General features: G+C 45.3%; 1 protein-coding gene and 1 long non-coding RNA gene across 4 annotated transcripts in view; one reads left to right on the top strand and one right to left on the bottom strand.

Annotated features, from left to right (window-relative positions):
* asns (asparagine synthetase) overlaps nucleotides 1–20839 on the top strand; it is a 116356-nt gene that overhangs the window by 64670 nt on the left and 30847 nt on the right. For both annotated transcript variants that reach the window (XM_052071115.1, XM_052071114.1), the window contains exon 2: nucleotides 18023–18278. In XM_052071115.1, coding sequence (XP_051927075.1) covers nucleotides 18030–18278 — 249 coding nt within the window. In that variant the 5' untranslated portion in view covers nucleotides 18023–18029. The remainder of the gene's footprint in view (nucleotides 1–18022; nucleotides 18279–20839) is intronic.
* The window catches only part of LOC127604330 (uncharacterized), a 35887-nt gene continuing 27915 nt past the window's right edge, over nucleotides 12868–20839 (bottom strand). For both annotated transcript variants that reach the window (XR_007963262.1, XR_007963263.1), the window contains exon 2: nucleotides 12868–13181. This is a non-coding gene — a long non-coding RNA (uncharacterized LOC127604330). The remainder of the gene's footprint in view (nucleotides 13182–20839) is intronic.

Raw genomic sequence — 20839 nt, 5'->3', positions numbered from 1 at the left:
CCTCCCTGTGTGGAGTTTGCATGTTCTCCCCGGGCCTGCGTGGGTTTTCTCCGGGTGCTCCGGTTTCCTCCCACATTCCAAAAACATGCATGGCAGGCTGTTTGGACGGTCTAAATTGTCCCTGGGTGTGAGTGTGGGCGTGGATGGTTGTTCGTCTCTGTGTGCCCTGTGATTGGCTGGCAACTGATTCAGGGTGTCCCCCGCCTACTGCCCGAAGACGGCTGGGATAGGCTCCAGCACCCCCCGCGACCCTAGTGAGGATCAAGCGGTTCGGAAAATGGATGGTTGGATGGATACTCGCCAAGACGTATTTTTGATCCACTCCTTGTGAGTAAACAGCTTCAGCTCAAGACAACAACAAAAAAAAGATGGTTCCATTAACGCACAGGTGTTAAAGTCCGGTCCTCGAGGGCCGGTGCATGTTTTCCATCCCTCCCTGCTGCAACACACCTGATTCAAATGATCAGGATCTGCTTGCTCAAATATTCCATACAGAAGGCCACTTAATAGTAGGGGTGTGCATCTCTGCAATGAAAGACAAGTCAAAACCCGTCTCAATACACGGGAGGTGATTCGGACGGTACATTTGAAAGTGGAGTATTTTGATTCTGATGGGATTGCAGTTCATTTGATAAATTTCAGATTATTTCAAGAGGGTATAATGCAAGTAGTCATCAGTAATGTACAACAAACTCATTTCATATTGTGGGCCTCGGTGCATGTGAAGTGGGCCGGACCATTAAAATTATACCAGACTCTGTTGTAAATAACCAAAATATCATGTCTTTACTTTGTTTTGGTAGAAAGAAGCACAAGAACATTCGGAAAATGTTGAAATTTAATGAACATATCTTTTACAAAACTTTTGACAAAATGACTTGACTCTGTTTTAATTGTGTGTCTAAATCTGCTGATAGGTCCGAAATCCTCTCCGGTATAGTATTCCACCCATCCATCCATTTTCCGATCCGCTTATCCTCACAACGGTCGCAGGGGGTGCTGGAACCTATCCCAGCCGTCTTCGGGCAGTAGGTGGGGAACACCAGGATTTGGTTGCCAGCTAATCGCAGATAGTATTCATCGTCAGGCTAATATTGGCAAAAGCTTGTCGCTTCTCAGGACATACAAGTTCAGCCGCCTTCATCATGCATCGTTTAACTAAGCAACCATCGGAATACAGCTTTGATGCTAATGCTATTTTACTAGCAATTAGGCAGCTGACTTTTACTGCTGTGGTGAGTCCGTCCGTCTCAGTGACAGACTGAGACTGCTGTTGTCGTCTTCTCTCATCAAAGCAATGTTGTCTTCGTCGAACGATCCATGAATTGCAGCTTATTAAAATATTCATTCCGTGTCTTTTATATATTTTTTTACTTTTAAATTATCCTGCGTGCCTGATCGAACCTCCTTGGGGGCCGGTTCCGGCCCGCCGGCTGTATGTTTGACACCAGTGATGTACGATACTATCTATCTATCTATCTATCTATCTATCTATCTATCTATCTATCTATCTATCTATCTATCTATCTATCTATCTATCTATCTATCTATCTATCTATCTATCTATCTATCTATCTATCTATCTATCACTCTCTCTATGTCTATCTATCTCTATCTCTGTCTATCTCTATCTCTATCTATCTCTATCTATCTCTATCTCTATCTCTATCTATCTCTCTCTATCTCTATCTCTCTCTATCTCAGAATCAGAATCAGAATCAGAATCAGAATCATCTTTATTGGCCAAGTATGCACAACACACAAGGAATTTGTCTCCGGTATAACACGCTGCACTAGTATCATCGTAAACAACAAAATCATTGAACCATTTTAGAGTAACCAGTAGTTTTGTAGTACCATTTTGTGGTGCAAGAAGAGTGACTATGTGAGTGACTGTTTAAGGAGTTAATGGCTAGAGGGAAGAAGCTGTTTAAGTGTCTGCTGGATTTGGTGCGCATGGATCTGTAGCGTCTGCCTGAGGGGAGTGGCTGAAAAAGGTGGTGGGCAGGGTGCGGGGGATCCAGGAGGATTTTCCGTGCCCTTGTCTTGATTCTTGCAGTGTGCAAGTCCTCAAGAGTGGGTAGGGCGGTGCCAACGATTTTTTCTGCCGTCCTAACTGTCCGTTGAAGTCTGATTTTGTCCTTTTTTGTGGCGGCCCCAAACCAAACTGTGATGGAAGAACACAGGATTGATTCGATGACTGCCGTGTTGAACTGTCGTAGCACCTCCTGTGGCAGGCCATGCTTCCTCAGCAGCCTCAGGAAGTACATCCGCTGCCGGGCCCTTTTCAGGATGGAGATGGTGTTGGCTTCCCACTTCATGTCCTGGGAGACTGTGATTCCCAGGAACTTGAAGGTCTCGACGGTTGACACAGGGCAGTTGGATAGTGTGAGGGGTAACTGAGGAGAAGAATGTTTCCTGAAGTCCACGATCATCTCTACAGTCTTGAGCGTGTTCAGCCCGAGGTTGTGTCGGCCGCACCAGAGCTCCAGCTGCTCCACTTGTTGGCGGTACGCAGACTCGTCACCGTCTTTGATGAGACCGATCACCGTGGTGTCGTCTGCGAACTTTATGAGTTTGACAGCTGGATCTGTTGAGGTGCAATCGTTTGTGTAGAGAGAGAAGAGCAGTGGCGAGAGGACACATCCCTGTGGGGCTCCAGTGCTCGTGGTGCGTATTGATGATGTTGTTGCTCCCAGTCTCACCTGTTGTGTCCGTCCCGTCAGGAAGCTGTGGATCCACTGGCAGATCGTAGGGGACACACCGAGTTGGAGTAGTTTGGGGGTGAGGAGTTCCGGGATGATGGTGTTGAACGCAGAGCTGAAATCCACAAACAGAATCCTTGCGTAGGTCCCTGTGCTGTCGAGGTGCTTGAGGATGTAGTGCAGACCTATGTTGACTGCGTCTTCCACAGACCTTTTTGCCCGGTAGGCAAACTGGAGAGGGTCCAGCAGGGGTCCAGTGACGTTCTTTAGGTGATTCAGCACAAGGCGTTCAAAGGACTTCATGACCACAGACGTCAGGGCGACAGGCCTATAGTCGTTCAGTTCCGATGTTGCCGATTTCTTGGGAACTGGGATGATGGTAGACTGTTTGAAGCAGAATGGGACCTCACACAGCTCCAGGGATCTGTTGAAGATCTGTGTGAAGACCGGAGCCAGCTGGTCAGCGCAGACTTTCAGGCAGGAGGGGGACACTTTGTCGGGCCCCGGAGCTTTCTTGATCTTTTGCTGCTTGAAGAGCCGTCTCACGTCCTGTTCGTGGATCTGTAGTGGAGAAAAAGAGGGTGGGGGGGGGGGGGGTAGGTAGAGTGGTTTCTGGTAGAGGTGGGTGTGTGTGGGAAATGGGGCTGTCCTTTTCAAATCGGCAGAAAAACATGTTTAGTTCATTAGCAAGACCCTTATTGTTCACTGTTTGGGGGGATGGCATTCTATAGTTAGTGATTGCTTTCAGGCCATTCCATACAGATGCAGAGTCGTTAGCAGAGAACTGGTTTTTCAGCCTCTCTGCATAGCTTCTCTTTGCGATGTTAATTTCCTTTGTCAATTGGTTTCGGGCATGTTTGTACAGTGCCCGATCTCCACTTCTAAATGCGGCCTCTTTCTCTTTCCTGAGTTGCCTGAGTTTGGGAGTAAACCATGGCTTGTTATTGTTGAAGGAGTGGTAGGACTTCGTTGGTACACACATGTCCTCACAGAAACTGATGTATGATGTTACAGTGTCTGTGTATTCATCCAGTGTTCCCGTTGAAGTTTCAAAGACGCCCCAATCAGTGCAGTCTAAGCATTCTTGCAGAGCTAGCTTTGCTTCATCTGTCCATTTTTTCACAGTCTTAACAACCGGTTTAACACATTTGAGTTTCTGTCTGTATGTAGGTATTAAGTGGATTAAATTGTGGTCAGAAAGACCCAATGCTGCACGGGCGACCGATCGGTATGCATTTTTGATTGTTGTATAGCAGTGGTCTAGAGTGTTGCCTTCTCTGGTGAAACAGTCGATGTGCTGCTTATATCTGGGAAGTTCACGGTTAAGATGTGCTCTATTAAAATCGCCCAAAATGATCAGGGGTGACTCTGGGTATTTTAGTTCGAGTTTGTTTACTTGTTCGGCTAGCGTTTGTATCGCCGTGTTAGCGTTAGCTTGTGGCGCAATGTAAACACCGACTAGTAAAAAGGAGGTGAACTCACGTGGCGAGTAGAATGGCTTGCAGTTTAAAGACAGCGACTCCAGGTCCGGGCTGCAGTGTGCGTCGAGCTTCGTGACATCAGTGCACCATTCTTCGTTGATATAGAAGCAAATACCACCACGTTTCGATTTCCCTGATAGCTCCGTGTCGCAGTCGGCTCGGAGAAGGCGGAAGCCGGGTAGATGTAGGCGGAAGCGGATCTGGATGGCGGTCACTGAGCCAGGTTTCAGTGAAGCAGAGCGCAGCAGAACGTGCAAATGTTTTGTTGGTCTTTGTGAGGAGAAGAAGTTCATCCATCTTGTTTGGCAGAGATTGTAGATTAGCAAGATGGATCGATGGGAGCGGGGTTCGAAATCCGCGCTGCCGGAGCTTGACGAGCACGCCGGCTCGCTTCCCCCTCCTCCGGCGGCGTTTCCATGCTCCGTACAGCGCAGCCGCTCCGCTCGCGATTAGCTCAGAAAAACCTTGTGGATTTTCGTGTACTGGTGAAAAAACACAGAGCGTAGACTCCCCAATGCGCAGCAACTTTTCCCTCGTGTAAGTAAGCCGCTCAGGGTCGCCAAAAACCAACGAAAATGACAAAAACAGGGATAATACTAGGGAGCGTGTGACCGAGGCTGCCATACCTGTCGGCGCCTGATGACGCCTATCTATCTATCTATCTATCTATCTATCTATCTATCTATCTATCTATCTATCTATCTATCTATCTATCTATCTATCTATCTATCTATCTATCTATCTATCTATCTATCTATCTATCTGGATCATAGGTCCATCCATCCATCCATCTTCTACCGCTTATCCGGGGCCGGGTCGCGGGGGCAACAGCTTTAGCAGGGAAGCCCAGACTTCCCTCTCCCTAGCTACTTCTTCCAGCTCTCCCCGGGGGATCCCGAGGCGTTCCCAGGCCAGCTGGGTGACATAGTCTCTCCAGCGTGTCCTGGGTCTTCCTCGGGGTCTCCTCCCGGTGGGACATGCCCGGAACACCTCACCAGGGAGGCGTTCAGGAGGCATCCGAATCAGATGCCCAAGCCACCTCATCTGGCTCCTCTCGATGTGGAGGAGAAGCGGCTCGACTCGGAGCCCCTCCCGGATGACCGAGCTTCTCACCTTATCTCTAAGGGAGAGCCCGGACACCCTGCGGAGAAAACTCATTTCGGCCGCTTGTATCCGGGATCTCGTTCGACCCATAGCTCGTGACCATAGATGAGGGTTGGAACGTAGATCGACCGGTAAATTGAGAGCTTCGCCCTTTGGCTCAGCTCCTTCTTCACCACGACAGACCGATACAACGTCCGCATCACAGCAGACGCTGCACCGATCCGCCTGTCGATCTCTCGCTCCCTCCTGCCCTCACTCGTGAACAAGACCCCAAGATACTTAAACTCCTCCACTTGGGGCAGGATCTCCCCCCCCCGACCTGGAGGGGGCACTCCACCCTTTTCCGACTGAGGACCATGGTTTCAGATTTGGAGGTGCTGATTTTCATCCCAACCGCTTCACACTCGGCTGCGAAACACTCCAGTGAGAGTTGGAGAGCCCTGTTTGAAGGAGCCAACAGCACCACATCATCTGCAAAAAGCAGGGATGCAATACTGAGGCCACCAAAACGGACCCCCTCAACGCTTCGGCTGCGCCTAGAGATTCTGTCCATGAAGGTTATGAACAGAATCGGTGACAAAGGGCAGCCTTGGCGGAGTCCGACCCCCACTGGAAACGATTCCGACTTACTGCCGGCAATGCGAACCAAACTCTGACATCGGTGGTATAGTGACCGAACAGCCCGTATCAGGGGGTTCGGTACCCCATACCCACGAAGCACCCCCCACAGAACTCCCCGAGGGACACGGTCAAACGCCTTCTCCAAGTCCACAAAACACATGTAGACTGGTTGGGCGAATTCCCACATACCCTTGAGAACCCTGCTACGGGTGTAGAGCTGGTCCACTGTTCCACGGCCGGGACGAAAACCACACTGCTCCTCCTCAATCTGAGGATCGACTTCCTGACGGACCCTCCTCTCCAGCACCCCTGAATAGACCTTACCAGGGAGGCTGAGGAGTGTGATCCCTCTGTAGTTGGAACACACCCTCCGGTCCCCCTTTTTAAAAAGAGGGACTACCACCCCGGTCTGCCAATCCAGAGGCACTCTCCCCGTTGACCACGCGATGTTGCAGAGGCGTGTCAACCAGGACAGCCCCACAACATCCAGAACCTTGAGGAACTCTGGGCGGATCTCATCCACCCCTGGGGCCCTGCCACCGAGGAGCTTTTTAACCACATCGGTGACTTCAACCACAGAGATAGGAGAGCCCACCTCAGAGTCCCCAGGCTCTGCTTCCTCCAAGGAAGGCATGTTGGTGGAGTTGAGGAGGTCTTCGAAGTACCCTGCCCACCGGTTCACAACGTCCCGAGTCGAAGTCAGCAGCGCCCCATCCCCACTGTACACAGTGTTCGTGGTGCACTGCTTCCCCCTCCTGAGACGTCGGATGGTGGACCAGAATTTCCTCGAAGCCGTCCGGAAGTCGGCTTCCATGGCCTCACCGAACTCTTCCCATGCTCGGGTTTTTGCATCGGCGACCACTGAAGCTGCGTTCCGCTTGGCCAGTCGGTACCCGTCAGCTGCCTCTGGGGTCCCACAGGCCATAAAGGCTCGATAGGACTCCTTCTTCAGCTTGACGGCATCCCTTACTGCTGGTGTCCACCAGCGAGTACGAGGGTTGCCGCCACGACAGGCACCAACCACCTTACGGCCACAACTCAGATTGGCCGCCTCAACAATAGAGGCACGGAACATGGTCCACTCGGACTCAATGTCCCCCGTCTCCCCCGGAACATGGGAAAAGCTCTGTCGGAGGTGGGAGTTGAAACTCCTTCTGACAGGGGATTCCGCCAGACGCTCCCAACAAACCCTCACAATACGTTTGGGTCTGCCAGGACGGACCGGCATCTTCCCCCACCATCGGAGCCTACTCACCACCAGGTGGTGATCAGTTGACAGCTCCGCCCCTCTCTTCACCCGAGTGTCCAGAACATGCGGCCGCAAATCCGATGACACGACCACAAGGTCGATCATCGAACTACGGCCTAGGGTGTCCTGGTGCCAAGTGCACACATGGACACCCTTATGTTTGAACAAGGTGTTCGTTATGGACAGTCCGTGACGAGCACAGAAGTCCAATAACAAAACACCACTCGAGTTCTGATCGGGGGGGCCGTTCTTCCCAATCACGCCCCTCCAGGTCTCACTGTCATTGCCCACGTGAGCATTGAAGTCCCCCAGTAGAACAAGGGAGTCCCCAGCAGGAGTACTCTCCAGCACACCCTCCAAGGACTCCAAAAAGGGTGGGTATGCTGAGCTGCTGTTTGGTGCATATGCACAAACAACAGTCAGGACCCGTCCCCCCACCCGCAGGCGGAGGGAGGCAACCCTCTCGTCCACCGGTGTGAACCCCAATGTACAGGCACTGAGCCGGGGGGCAATAAGTATGCCCACACCTGCTCTGCGCCTCTCACCGAGAGCAACTCCAGAGTGAAAGAGAGTCCAACCCCTCTCGAGAGGACTGGTACCAGAACCTAGGCTGTGTGTGGAGGCAAGTCCGACTATATCCAGTCGGAACTTCTCTGCCTCACACACCAGTTCGGGCTCCTTCCCTGCCAGAGAGGTGACATTCCATGTCCCAAGAGCTAGCTTCTTCAGCCGAGGATCGGACCGCCAGGGTCCCCGCCTTTGGCTGCCGCCCAGCTCGCATTGCACCCGACCCCTTTGACCCCTCCCACGGGTGGTGAGACCATGAGAAGGGGGACCCACGTTGCCTCTTCGGGCTGAGCCCGGCCGGGCCCCATGGGTGTAGGCCCGGCCACCAGGCGCTCGCCAACGAGCCCCACCTCCAGGCCTGGCTCCAGAGGGGGGCCCCGGTGACCCGCGTCCGGGCAAGGGAAACTGGATACCATTGATTTTATTTGTCATTAAGGGGCTTTGTGAGCCGTGCTTTGTCTGGTCCCTCACCTAGGACCTGTTTGCCATGGGTGACCCTGCCAGGGGCATAAAGCCCCAGACAACTTAGCTCCTAGGATCATTGGGACACACAAACCCCTCCACCACGGTAAGGTGACGGCTCACGGAGAGGTGGATCATAGGTGAGGGTCTGAAACATATTTTGACTGGTCAATCGAGAGCTTTGCTTTCTGGTTCAGCTCCCTCTCCACCGTGACAGCCCGATACATATTCGTCATCACTGCAGTTGCCCCACCGAAGATACTTGAACTCAGCTCAGGATCTCATAATCATAAATTAGATTTGGTCAAGTATGCAACAACACACAACGAATTTACTTTCCCAGTTACAAACCATCCAGAGCAGTTGTTCTCAACTTGGGTTCGATCAAACCCCAGGGGTTCGGTGAATCGGTCTCAGGGATTCGACGGAGCTCCATCATGTTTCGTGATGCATATGAATTCATGCCATACATATTCGTCCAACGTGTGACTTTCGTGATAGTACGTCGTTCGACAGAGCCTCTGCCATGGAAGTTAAGACACACCCGACTCAACATGTCACTTAGTTATGACACACCCGCTGTAGATGATCACATTACATGGCTTGTCCAATCAGTGCTGCTGGGAATTTAGTTCACTCAGTTATCAAAGTATGATAGCAAAAAAAAAAAAAAGAAAGTGGTTAGACAACAATGTACAACATGAATTCATATGAATCACGGAACGTGTTGGGACTCAGCGTCCTAGCTGCATGATTTGTCATGCCAAGTTGAGCAACTTGAAACTGAACACTCCTTAAATCGTACTTTTATGTTTCACTAATGAAGGGTTCGGTGAAGGCGCATATGAACTGGTTGGGTTTGGTACCTCCAACAAGGTTAAGAACCACTGATCCAGAGGAACATAAACAAGACAACAATGACCAACATGGGGGGGGACGGAACGGGGAAGCCTGGCGGCTCGTCATTAAGTGTCCTGATATCATAGATTGAGAAGAAAGGGGGGGGGGGCGGGATTTAATTAAAATTTTATTGTTTACATTTTATAATGGTCTGGTTCTTATATAATTGTCTGAAATGCTGTTTGTATGCCCCGGGAAAAGCCTTGCAGTCATGTGGCCAACTGCTGTTTAAGCCGCACCCTAAACTTTGGAACGAGCTTCCTCTGAACAGTCGTCCTCCTCATTCACTGAATGTTTGAAGTCACTTTTCAAAACACATTTTGCTGGACATTTGCATCCTATTTGTTTTCAATTTGCATCTTACTCTATTGTTTCTTTTCTATTGTTGTTAATATGTATTTTTCTCTCTGGCTATTGTGCTACGTTCATCCTGTTTTTTCATATGCACAGCACTTTGTGTTTACTCGTTTTAAATGTGCTATACAAACCTTGACCTTGACATGGCAGTCTTGTACCACATTTGGTCTTAACTGACTTCCTGCAATCTAGGTGTGCAAGTGTCCAGTGTGTTATTTGTCATTTGTCAGTGGCATGGGCACTCGTTAGTCTTTTTTTAGTTTTAAGCCAAACCAACCTGTCATCGTCAGTCGGTCAGTCCCTCATGATATTTTAATCACGATACTGCCGTTGCTTCCGTCAGTAAATTTCACCGATCAACTAGTCGTCAATGGACATAGTACAACAGCTCTGAATATGATTAGAATGGCAAATGGTGTGCACTGTATGTCACACAGTTGCACATATAGATGACAAATCAAATTCCCGGTTTAAGGCTGCCACCTGCCATCAAGACAAGTTACAAGACAAATACACTGCATACGGCACATTTATTTTGTGTCTTAGAACAATGTGGAACCATGTTCACAATGTTATATGTACCATGGATGAAATCGTGCGACAGTGATTCCGCGAGCGGCACGGAAAGATTGCTGACAGTGCTCATTCATTCTGGAGAGCTCGCTTTCATTCACTTGGCCGCCTCTTCGATTCAATGACTCGTCATCCTCAATTTGCATCGTCGGAAGCCCTCCGGCGGCCGCCCAAAACTGTCATCCTGATGGCCACGATTGGTTGGGCCGGTGGAATCCGATCCAAGTCGCGAACATACTCCTGCTCCTGTCCGTAAATGTTCGGCGTCACCGTCTTCTTCTTGGCTCTTTGGCAGTTTGCAGCTCTTTGGTGCATAACGCCACCTCCTGTACAAGAAAGGGAAACTCTTTTCATATAGTCAATGGAAGCAACCCTGCTTGTATTCAGCCCCACGAATAGGCGGGTTGCGTTTGTCAAAATGGACGTCCGTCAGTGATGCACTGAGAGGTCCGTACGTACAGTACTTTTTTTTTTTCCAAGATGGCGCCTGAGTAGGCAGCCTTCGGCAAGTGCTCTTCAAGAGCCTTGCTTTTTTGTTCTTTTTTGGTGTTTTTGTCTTTTGTTTTGTCACATGTTGTTTGTTGTTTCATCGTGCGTATCTGATATGGACTGTTTTCAGCGTTTTTGGGCCACGACATTCGTCAAAGGAGAAGCATCTGTGCTTGGTGGTTGCGCCTTCTCGGCAGCACGCCTGTACCAGCACAGATTTTGATTGGGAGGAATGTCGGCGCCATTGACTGTCGGTGCTGGACAGACCTGGGGCGCTTGTGTTTTTTGCGCCAGTAATGGGCAGCATTTTTCACAACCCCGATTTGTCAGTGGCTATGTCAGCGCTGTTGGACAGTCGGCGTTGGTGCGGCTGGATGGATGGCTGCTGAAGTTGAGGATGAGGAGAGAGGAGCGTTGGCGAAGAGCGCCGATGCGTATTTGGAACCATGAGTCGCCGCTTGGAATTGAAATGGATTTCCATGGGACAGGGGAAGTGAAACAATCCCTTTTTCCGCAATGGATGCTACAGCTTCTTGTTGACTTTGAAACTTAGCTTGTAGCTGACGTGTGCACATTTTGAGCATGACGTCTCTGATCCACTGGTTAAAGGACACTTTGATCCTCTCCTCTTTCATCTCAAACTGCTTCAAACAACAAAGCGTGTGACGGAAAAGTGGTTAGGACTGCACGACTGTCCGTGTTTTATGTTATGTGTTGTGTTTATATTTTACTTTATGTTAACTGTTTTGTAAAGCGCTTTGTTACAGCTGCCGCTGTTGTGAAAGCGCTATATAAATCAGCATGTATTGTATTGTATTGTACTTGGTAATCATAAACCGGTTGGTAATCATTACATAGACTGACGAAAACCCACTTCTGTCAGTGCTTAATCTATAATTTGTTTTGAAGTTTCCCATCATTCGGCAGCAAAGTGGCCATTCAATTTTTGACTGACAGATTTTCTGTCAGCACTGACGGAACATCGCGTCATTGACATCCATCCAGCCATCCATTTTCTAATCTGCTTATCCTCGTGAGTTCTCACGGGCGCGCTTCCCTCTAGCTGCCCATCCCAGCTTATCTTCGGGCAGTAGACGGGGGACACCCTGAACTGGTTGCCAGCCAATCGCAGGGCACAGCGTCACTGTCATGTCACAAATAAACGGTCTGTCTGCCTAAATAATTACGATTACAAACAATGTTCACCTATGCTTTCTGTTTCTAATCAAACTCAAATATTAACACATCATTCAAAACTTTGCAGATGCACAGATAAGAGCTTGCATTGAATGCAAAAACTGTGTCGGACCATCACAGGCCCAAACCTAGAAACAGGTGTTTACTTGGACGCGCAGCTTGAAAGGAAAAAAAAAAAAAAAACATTTACTGTATATGATGTAGATATTTTTTTAAATTATCATGCTATCAGCAGCATAACAAAAAAAACCAACGATAATAGATTTGTTTATTCATAATAGTTTCTGGGAGTGTATACAGTACTCTCTTTAAAAATATATAACTATCATGACACGCCAAGGTGAGTTTCCTACACCTATCAAATTTCGAGTAAAAAGCGATGCTAAGGATGCCGTGTACAATAGAGGGCACCAAGAAAATCCAGTGAAAATTCACAATATGACTGGATATTCGAAATGAATTATTATCAGCTCTTAATTTCAAGTGAAAAGGAAAGAGGAGTGCGTTCAAATATATATCAACAATTAAATACCACCAGCACATCACCCCCGTTCTCCAACAGCTCCACTGGCTCCCTGTTCAACATCGAATCAACTACAAACTGCTTCTATATACATATATGGCCATCCACAACCTGGCCCCTCCTGACCTATCTGACCTTCTCCAGGTGCATATCCCCTCTCGCTCCCTCAGATCCTCGTCCTCCCTCCGCCTGTCAGTGCCCCCTGCCCGACTGATCACCATGGGAGCCAGAGCCTTCAGTCACGCTGCTCCAAAGCTCTGGAACAACCTACCTCCGGACCTCCAAAACTGCACACCTCTTTCCACTTTCAAGTCCCGACTAAAAACACACCTGTTCAGGATTGCCTACAACACATAGCTCTTCCATTTCCTATGATTTTATGTCCTGTTTTTATATCACATCTCGTTTACAAATTTTTACATTGTATTTTCTTATTGTTTGTACAGTGTCCTTGGGTGGCATGAAAGGCGCTTTTAAATAAAATGCATTATTATTATTATTATTATTATTATTATTATTATTAAATAGGCGAAGAGGAGCAAGGTGAATACGTTGAAAATCAAGGTTCCTGCTCAAAGCACAAAAAGCTATATGCATCGGACCACACACTCCCAAACCAGATGTATGATAAAAATGCTATTTTAACTCATTCAATTCCAGCCATTTTCACTGGAGCAACCCCCTCATTCCCAGCGTTTTACTGGATTTTGACTGATCTTGCAAGGCCCACAGAATATTTGGTTCTAATGTTATATAAACATGGAGCCTACCAAAATAAAGTTTGGACTCTGTTCTTACAGCAGAAAAAAATGCTTCTGTCTTTTTCCATTCTTCAGCAATCGGCATTACAAAATGGCTAAGTTTCATGGAAATGGTGATTCCTGGGCAAAAAAACGGAGAAAAGAGCTTTTTGTAAAAGCATGCATTTCAATCACGTGAGGCACCACTGCCACCTACTGGTCCCTTTTTAACATGATTTACAATGCAAATGGCTTATTTTCATTCACAGATTGCCTTAGATCAGGGGTGTCCAAACTTTTTGCCAAGGGGGCCAGATTTTATGTGGTAAAATGTCGGGGCGCCGACCTTAGCTGACATTCTTTACATTGAACAACAATATTGTTCAACAAATTTTAGTAAGCCAGTCTGTTTCACATTTCCATTTTTATTTTAATTTCAACTATCTTAAGAATTTCTTTTGGTTCATTTGAAACAGGTATATCACATGCAACTGCTTTTTCACTTGACTTTTTCTTAAACAGAAGTCTCCTGAGTGCAAATTGATTGATTTGAAACATAAAATGTATCACCATGACTTTTCAATAGTCACAAAACCTTTGACTCGAACAACAGGGAAATGAACAAGCAATACACATATCCACAACTGCAAGGATCATTTGAAATGTGACATATCAGTCAATATAAACACGGAGTGATGTCTTGTTAACTCGTGAGTGATGCCCTCTAGTGTCTAAATGCTATTACTCATTTAGTGAATGCTATTACTCATTTAGCCACTAGAGGGAAGCAGTACTCTATGAAACATCACTCACCAGTCTACGAGACCTCAGTCAATGCAACACGTGTTCCATTGCGCCCAAACTGCGGGCCAGACGGCACTGATTTTATGACAGGGGCCGAGGGCCAGATGAAATTCGGCCGCGGGCCGGATTTGGCCCCCGGGCCGGACATTGGACATGCCTGCCTTAGATCCTCCTCCTCTCTATGACGCAAAAAAAAAAGACTTAGACTACAAGTACGTCCTTGGTAGGCGGGGCCCGATTTTAAAAAGAAGTACAAGTACGTCTTGTGGAATGAAAGAGTTGAGTATGGAAAAAAATGGATGTGCATACAGGCAAAAATATCTGCTCTTAATATACTGTATTTCATTGAAAATTTTAAAAAATAGATGTATTTTTTTCGCAAATGGCTTAAAATGGCATAAAATTTACTATTCAAAGATTTCACAAAACCGCAGAACAAGAAACCAACATGAAGTCAGACTTGTTTTGTACATTGTTTCACCTCACTCAAAAAGGTAATGTTATTGCCGTACGATGTTTATCCTGCCAATTATGCAAAAAATGATTCGGCCTCGTCACATTGCAATATGCTGCTGTATAAGACCCAGTGTAAGCACACTGAAGGCATGTCTGCCATCTACTGGTGATTGGTAATATTACAACTTTCGACTGCGGATTTTCAAATCTGCTGATTTGTTGTTGTTTTTTTTCCCAATATTTTTTATTTGGGGATTTTTCCCAGGACCCCCCCCCCCCCCCCCGCCCCCTCGCTCAGCTCACAATTTCTCCCTTTCTTTGTGAAACCGTATTGAATGTTTACATCATTTAGCAAATTCAAGGATTTGCTAAACATAAATAAATAAATGAAAAATAAAATGTGATTAAAAAAATAAAATTAAACAAGGGTGACTCCTGGCCTTTTCCTGATTTACATATCCCAAAGAGCCAGCCAGTAGAGTTTGTTGCTGTCTATTTCTAAATTTGTGGTGTTTGTAGTTGCACTTTAAATTATATATAAAAATTTGATGTTTTTAATCAAAATCAATTTCTTAGTAGAATGTTTCATGCTAATGGTCGATAACAATAGAAATACAAATGTTTAATTGCTCCTTTTGGTTTGTCCAACATCAAGTCACTCGCATGATTTGACAGTGACGATGCAATCAAGAAATTAAAAAAAAAGTTTTATGTTTTAAATGGTGCGGCATGTAAATTTGAGGCAATTGTAAAATGATGCTATTCACCTTCTTTTGTAAATGTCATCGATAACGGGGTGCATCATCTAAAATCTCATTGAGAGGGCGCTATATTGGCTCGCATTATCCATTGTTGAATGCGAAATGTCGAATTTTTTTTTATTTTTATTATTGAACATTTTATTGAATTTTTTCAAACAGTTAGAAAAAAGAAAAACATGGTCACGTGTTTAAGTACATAGAACCACACCTGTTCCGGGCATCAAAATAATACATACATACATTGACATCCCTGTAAAACGGGTTACAATTACTGCCCTCCCACCTATACGATGTCCTGAACACTGTGCCATATGAGTAGAAAAGTAATGAAATAAAATAAAATAAAAATAATAATAATAAACAAAAATAAACTTGAGTGGAATGGGGCCAATAGGGTAACTCAACTATCTGTTCAAGCACTACCTTAGGTTTCCGTAAATTTTATCCAGGTATCCCATAATGTCTCAAATTTTTCTCGTTCGCCTCGAAGAGTAAATGTCAGTTTCTCCATTTCAAAAATTTCCCCAACCACCTTAGTCCAGTCTTTGACTGTTGGGGGATCTGTCGTCAGCCATCTTCTTGTGATTGCCTTTTTGCTCGCTGAAAGTAAGATGTTGTAGGTGTATTTCTGAGCAAAGTTAATGGTGAAGTCAGGTTCCAAGTACAGGGCTTCAAAGGTCGGAGGGACCACTGTTCCCATAATCCTACCCATAGTCAGCCTTGTCTCTTCCCAGTATTTGGAGATGACCGGGCATTCCCAAAACACATGAAAATGTGAGGCTTTCCGCAGGATCTCCAACAGGCTGTATTCATTCCTTGTGAAGTCCCTTGGGCCGGAACTGTAAAAAACCTGACGACATTCTTCCACCCAAATTCCCTCCAAGAGAGAGCCGATGTACATTTCCATTGCTGTGCCATTGTTCTTTCCCATGCTTCCAGTTGAATTGAAATGCCAGCCTCCTTAGCCCATTTATTCTTTATATATATTGTATCCCCACCTTCTCGTACCTGTAACTCTTTGTAAATTTTCGATATATTACCCCTTCCAGGGTCTGACCCATAAGATAGTAGGAATATCTTGATTAAGCCGAAACCACTTTGTTGGACCCATCCTGTGCGTAGAGATCTCTCTAAGTAATGTCGTAGCTGCAAGAATCGATATAAATCTTGATTACTCAATCCGATTTGTTTCTAAGATCTTGGAATTGTCGCATCCCGCCCGCCTCAAGGAGGTCCCTATATATCTTTAACCCGTTTCCAATCCATTTTTAAAATCCTGTATCCATTCTGTTTGGTAAGAAATCTGAGTCATATCCAATCCATCTTAGAAGCAAATAGGGGCTATTTTCTTTGTCTTGCTTTAATATTCCGTGCCACACCTTAATTGAGGTTCTTATCCAAGGGTTAACATTCTTAAGACAATCAATCAAACCAGGGTCCCCGATAATTGCTTGTAGTGGAATATCGCTAGATACCTGACATTCAATATCTTTCCACTTCGCACAATAGGATGGATTACAGATATTGGCCAAAATCTTTACTTGGGTTGCCCTATAATAGTTTGACATATTCGGTAGGGAGAGGCCTCCCTTGCTCTTTGCCAACTGTAGAGTCTTGAATCTAATTCTTGGCCTCTTCCCTTGCCAAATAAATCACGATATTATTCTGTCCAACTCTTGGAACATATCCTTGGGTAAGTCTATTGCTAGAGTTTGGAATAGATATAGTAGTCCGGGCAGCACGTTCATTTTGATCGCTTCCACTCTTTGCAGTAATCCAAGGAATGGAACCAGGTTCCATCTGTTCAAGTCAGCCTTAATTTGGGCAAGGAGAGGGGAATAATTTTCAAGCCTAATTGTATCTAAATCTTTTGGAATATTCACGCCTAGGTACCTGCTTCAGACAACAAAGTGTATGCAGAAAATTGGTGAAGATTGAACGACTGTCTGTGTCCTATGTGTTGTCTTATGTTTTTTTTTTTGTTATTTTGACTTCAAAATGGCGCCGCGAGAGTGGCTGCCTTTCCAGCAGCTCCTATATTTTGTTGTTCTACTTCTTACTTTCATAACTTTGCTGCTGTGAATTGGGAATTTCTCCATTGTGAGACTAATAAAGGTTTTCTTATCTTATCTTATCTGATCGACTCCGAGTCCCAGTTCAAATTGAATTCGTCTCTCATCACATTGCTCGGAGAGTACTTAAATGACAGTATCTGAGTTTTATCTATGTTAAGTTTGTATCCCGAAAATGCTCCGTACTCCCTGATCGTAGAAAGCAATTCCGGGAAAGAGGTAGATGGTTTTCCCAGAAATATTAATACATCGTCCGCAAATAGGGCTAATTTATGAGTATCCCGTCCAACAGTTATCCCCTCGATCTCGTCTTTCTGCCTTATCCACTGACTTAGGGGCTCTATAAAAATGGCAAATAGAAGTGGGGAAATAGGGCAGCCTTGTCGGCATCCCCTTTCTAGATTGAAATGTCGAAATTTTTGAGTTTTGTGCTCACCGTGTGCAAAATGATTGTCTTTTTGTTCTTTCAATTCAGGCAATATTTATCTTTGATTTACTTGTTAAATGACAAATGTGGAAAAAATACATATGTACTCCTGCACAAATAGGTTAAGTTATCATTTTGACACTTCCTGTGATGGGATTCCATTTGAAAGATGATCTGAATTTTCGGCCATCTCACACATCCCTTATTTTCCATTTGAAGCAGGAGTGTCACACGAGGAGCGGAATTTGGACCTGGAAGCAGACATGAGTCTGCACACAAGTTGAAAAATAAAAGACTCTTTGACTGAGAGAAAGCTTGGCTTACTGTGACCATGGGTCAAGTTTGATTAGATGAAAATCATCCCCGCGAGCCACTGTCGGAACGTGCGGCAAACCATTTGGATGTTTTTACGCATAGGCAGAATATGAAATTGCTTTCTAACATTGAAGAGACTAACACCCTTTTCCTGCTGGTATTTGGCCTTGTGACCATAGTTGGTAGTCCATTGATATTTCTATGTGCTTCTTCCCACAGATCCAAGATGTGCGGCATCTGGGCTATGTTTGGCAGTGATGAGTGCCTGTCAGCTCAGTGCACAAACGCCATGAAGATCGCACATCGAGGCCCGGACGCCTTCCGCTTTGAAAATATCAACGGATACACCAACTGCTGCTTTGGCTTCCATCGTCTGGTTATTTTGGATCAGCTGCATGGCATGCAACCCTTGCATGTCAAGAAATTGCCTTCTTTGTGGCTGTGCTACAATGGCGAGATTTACAACCATCTCACAGTAAGAATACACAAGCTGTTTGTCTTTTTGTGGTTATGATTAGACCGCATGACCAGGGCGGTCAAATAATTGATTAGCAATTTAATTGAGAAGCATTTTGAGAATTGATTCATCATTCAGATGCATTGATGACCATATTTTCTGCACGATAAGGCGCTTGGGGGTATAAGCTCTGTTTTCATATGTACACTCCATTATAAGGCACGTAGAATAGAAGCTACAATAGTGGCTGTGGTTGCGCTATACTTATTTATATGGAGCCCTGGCTGCGATTGCATTATTATGCATCCAAAAAGGGCTGAATATCCTTCAAAGTCTTTGCTTGTCTCCTTCTTCCTTCGTTTTGTCAGTACTTAACTCTGCTTTTGATATGATCTTTGTTTGATCATGGTTGCGCCGAGCTCACAAAGTAATTGTCTTTTCGAGGGTGTGTCGGGGACTGCACATGTCAATTTGTGTCAGGCAGAACACTTTTTAGGTTCCAATTGGTTCCTGCTAATAATCGCCACTTGATGGCACAGGAACAGTAACAGGGAAACAACATAATGGGGAATGTAAAGAGACTAACACCATATATAAAGCGCATTGGATTATAAGGCGCACTGTTGGCTTTTGAGAATACTTTTAGGTGCGCCTTATAGTGTGGAAAATATGGTAATTCAAAATGAACCAAATCCTCACATTTTCAGCCTGTAAAATTGTAAATATTCTTTCTGTAGTCCTCATGGAAGGCAGGCTGATTATCTTTGCGCTTTTTCAAAATGAGACATTTGCAAGCATCTGCTTTTACTTTGTTCAAAATGCTCATAATTTTTGCCTTTTATCTGACATGTTACTGACCATACCAGTTACTAAATTCTCATTATTTTGTGCATTTTCTGCTTTGTTAATTTAAAATAAGTTTCTGTTTTGGAATAAAGGGATGGAACTCAGAACATTAAAAACAAATCTGAATAATTGATTTAATCAACAAAATAATCAACAGATTAATCAATGGTTAAAATAATCAGTCATTAGTTGCTGCCCCATACGGCAACATTTTAAAATGAAGGTACATTGAAGTACTAGAGATGAAACCAAAAATCATCATGATTGTCATGATACTTTGATTTCAGATTGTCTGCACAGCAATTTACTTGATATTGGAATTTTGAACCCAAATTTTCATGCATGCAAGACACCACCAAATTTACTTTGAATGACTAAGCTAGCCAGCTATACGACTGCTCGTGGTGGGACTCTCAAAAACATCAGGTCATTATTTTTAGAGCCGCTGTAGTTCATGTCATTTCATCAAACGCAACATTGAACAAAACTCAAATTTGTTTTTTTGACTGCTTGATGAAGAACTTGAAAATTAAGTCAAGGTTAATTTTTCATTACAAACTGCAACATTGACAGGAATGATTTCAAAATGATTTAGTTTGATCTGATGACATCACAAGGCTCCAATTTAGGATTGGAAACTGTTTATATTTCAGGTTTGAATTGATTTTTTTTGGTCAACTCAATACTACTGTACTGAGTTGACCAGTTAAATGTACTTTATCTAGCTATGAGATGTTCCAATGCAAGACTTCAAGTCGGAGCATGACTGCTGCTCAAAGGCTGAAAGAGTGGCCACTGGCCACAGACTTCTTTCTCAGAATTCATTGTTTACATGCAACGTGCACGCATGTAGTTGCAATTAAATTAGGCTGCGGCCAAACCAGCAAGTTGTGGTTGGTTTTACAGGATTCGCAGATAGTCTGCAGATGATGTAAACATTCCCCCCTATGCCGATTCTTTGAAGGACTTTAAGAGTTTTCCATCCACCTATTATCCCAACCACTTACTCTCACGAGGGTCGTTGGCATGTTGGAGCCGATCCCAGTCGTCTTTGGGCAGTAGGCGGGGTACACACTGAATTGGTTGCCAGCCAATTGCAGGGCACACAGAGACGAACAACAACTATTCATGCTCACAATCACACCTAGGGACAATTAAAGTCTCTAAGAAGCACAAAACAAAACAAACAAACAAAAAAAACAAACAATATAAGATTTTTTCGGTACCTCGCTCGTGCCACTTGAGGGTATCAAAACACTGCTGTTGAAATATTAAACTATGACGAATCATTGCAAATTTTATCACGGTTTATCAGTAAACCATTTCTTCCCTAATTTGTCGATTTAAAACTATTTTTGACTTAAACAATCTATTTGCTCAAATTACTCAAGAGTATGAACCCCCCCCCCCCCCCCCCCCCCCCCCCACAAGTGTTCATCTTACAAAGACATTAAAGACACTTATTGTACAGTAGCGGCCCGGTAGTCCAGTGGTTAGCACGTCGGCTTCACAATGCAGAGGTACCGGGTTCGATTCCAGCTCCGGCCTCCCTGTGTGGAGTTTGCATGTTCTCCCCGGGCCTGCGTGGGTTTTCTCCGGGTGCTCCGGTTTCCTCCCACATTCCAAAAACATGCGTGGAAGGCTGTTTGAGCACTCTAAATTGTCCCTAGGTGTGAGTGTGAGCGTGGATGGTTGTTCGTCTATGTGTGCCCTGCGATTGGCTGGCAACCGAT

Source organism: Hippocampus zosterae, chromosome 7, assembly GCF_025434085.1.
Source record: "Hippocampus zosterae strain Florida chromosome 7, ASM2543408v3, whole genome shotgun sequence".
Lineage (NCBI taxonomy): Eukaryota > Metazoa > Chordata > Actinopteri > Syngnathiformes > Syngnathidae > Hippocampus > Hippocampus zosterae.
Note: the sequence above shows the minus strand (reverse complement) of the source record. Positions and strands in the feature narration are given on the sequence as shown.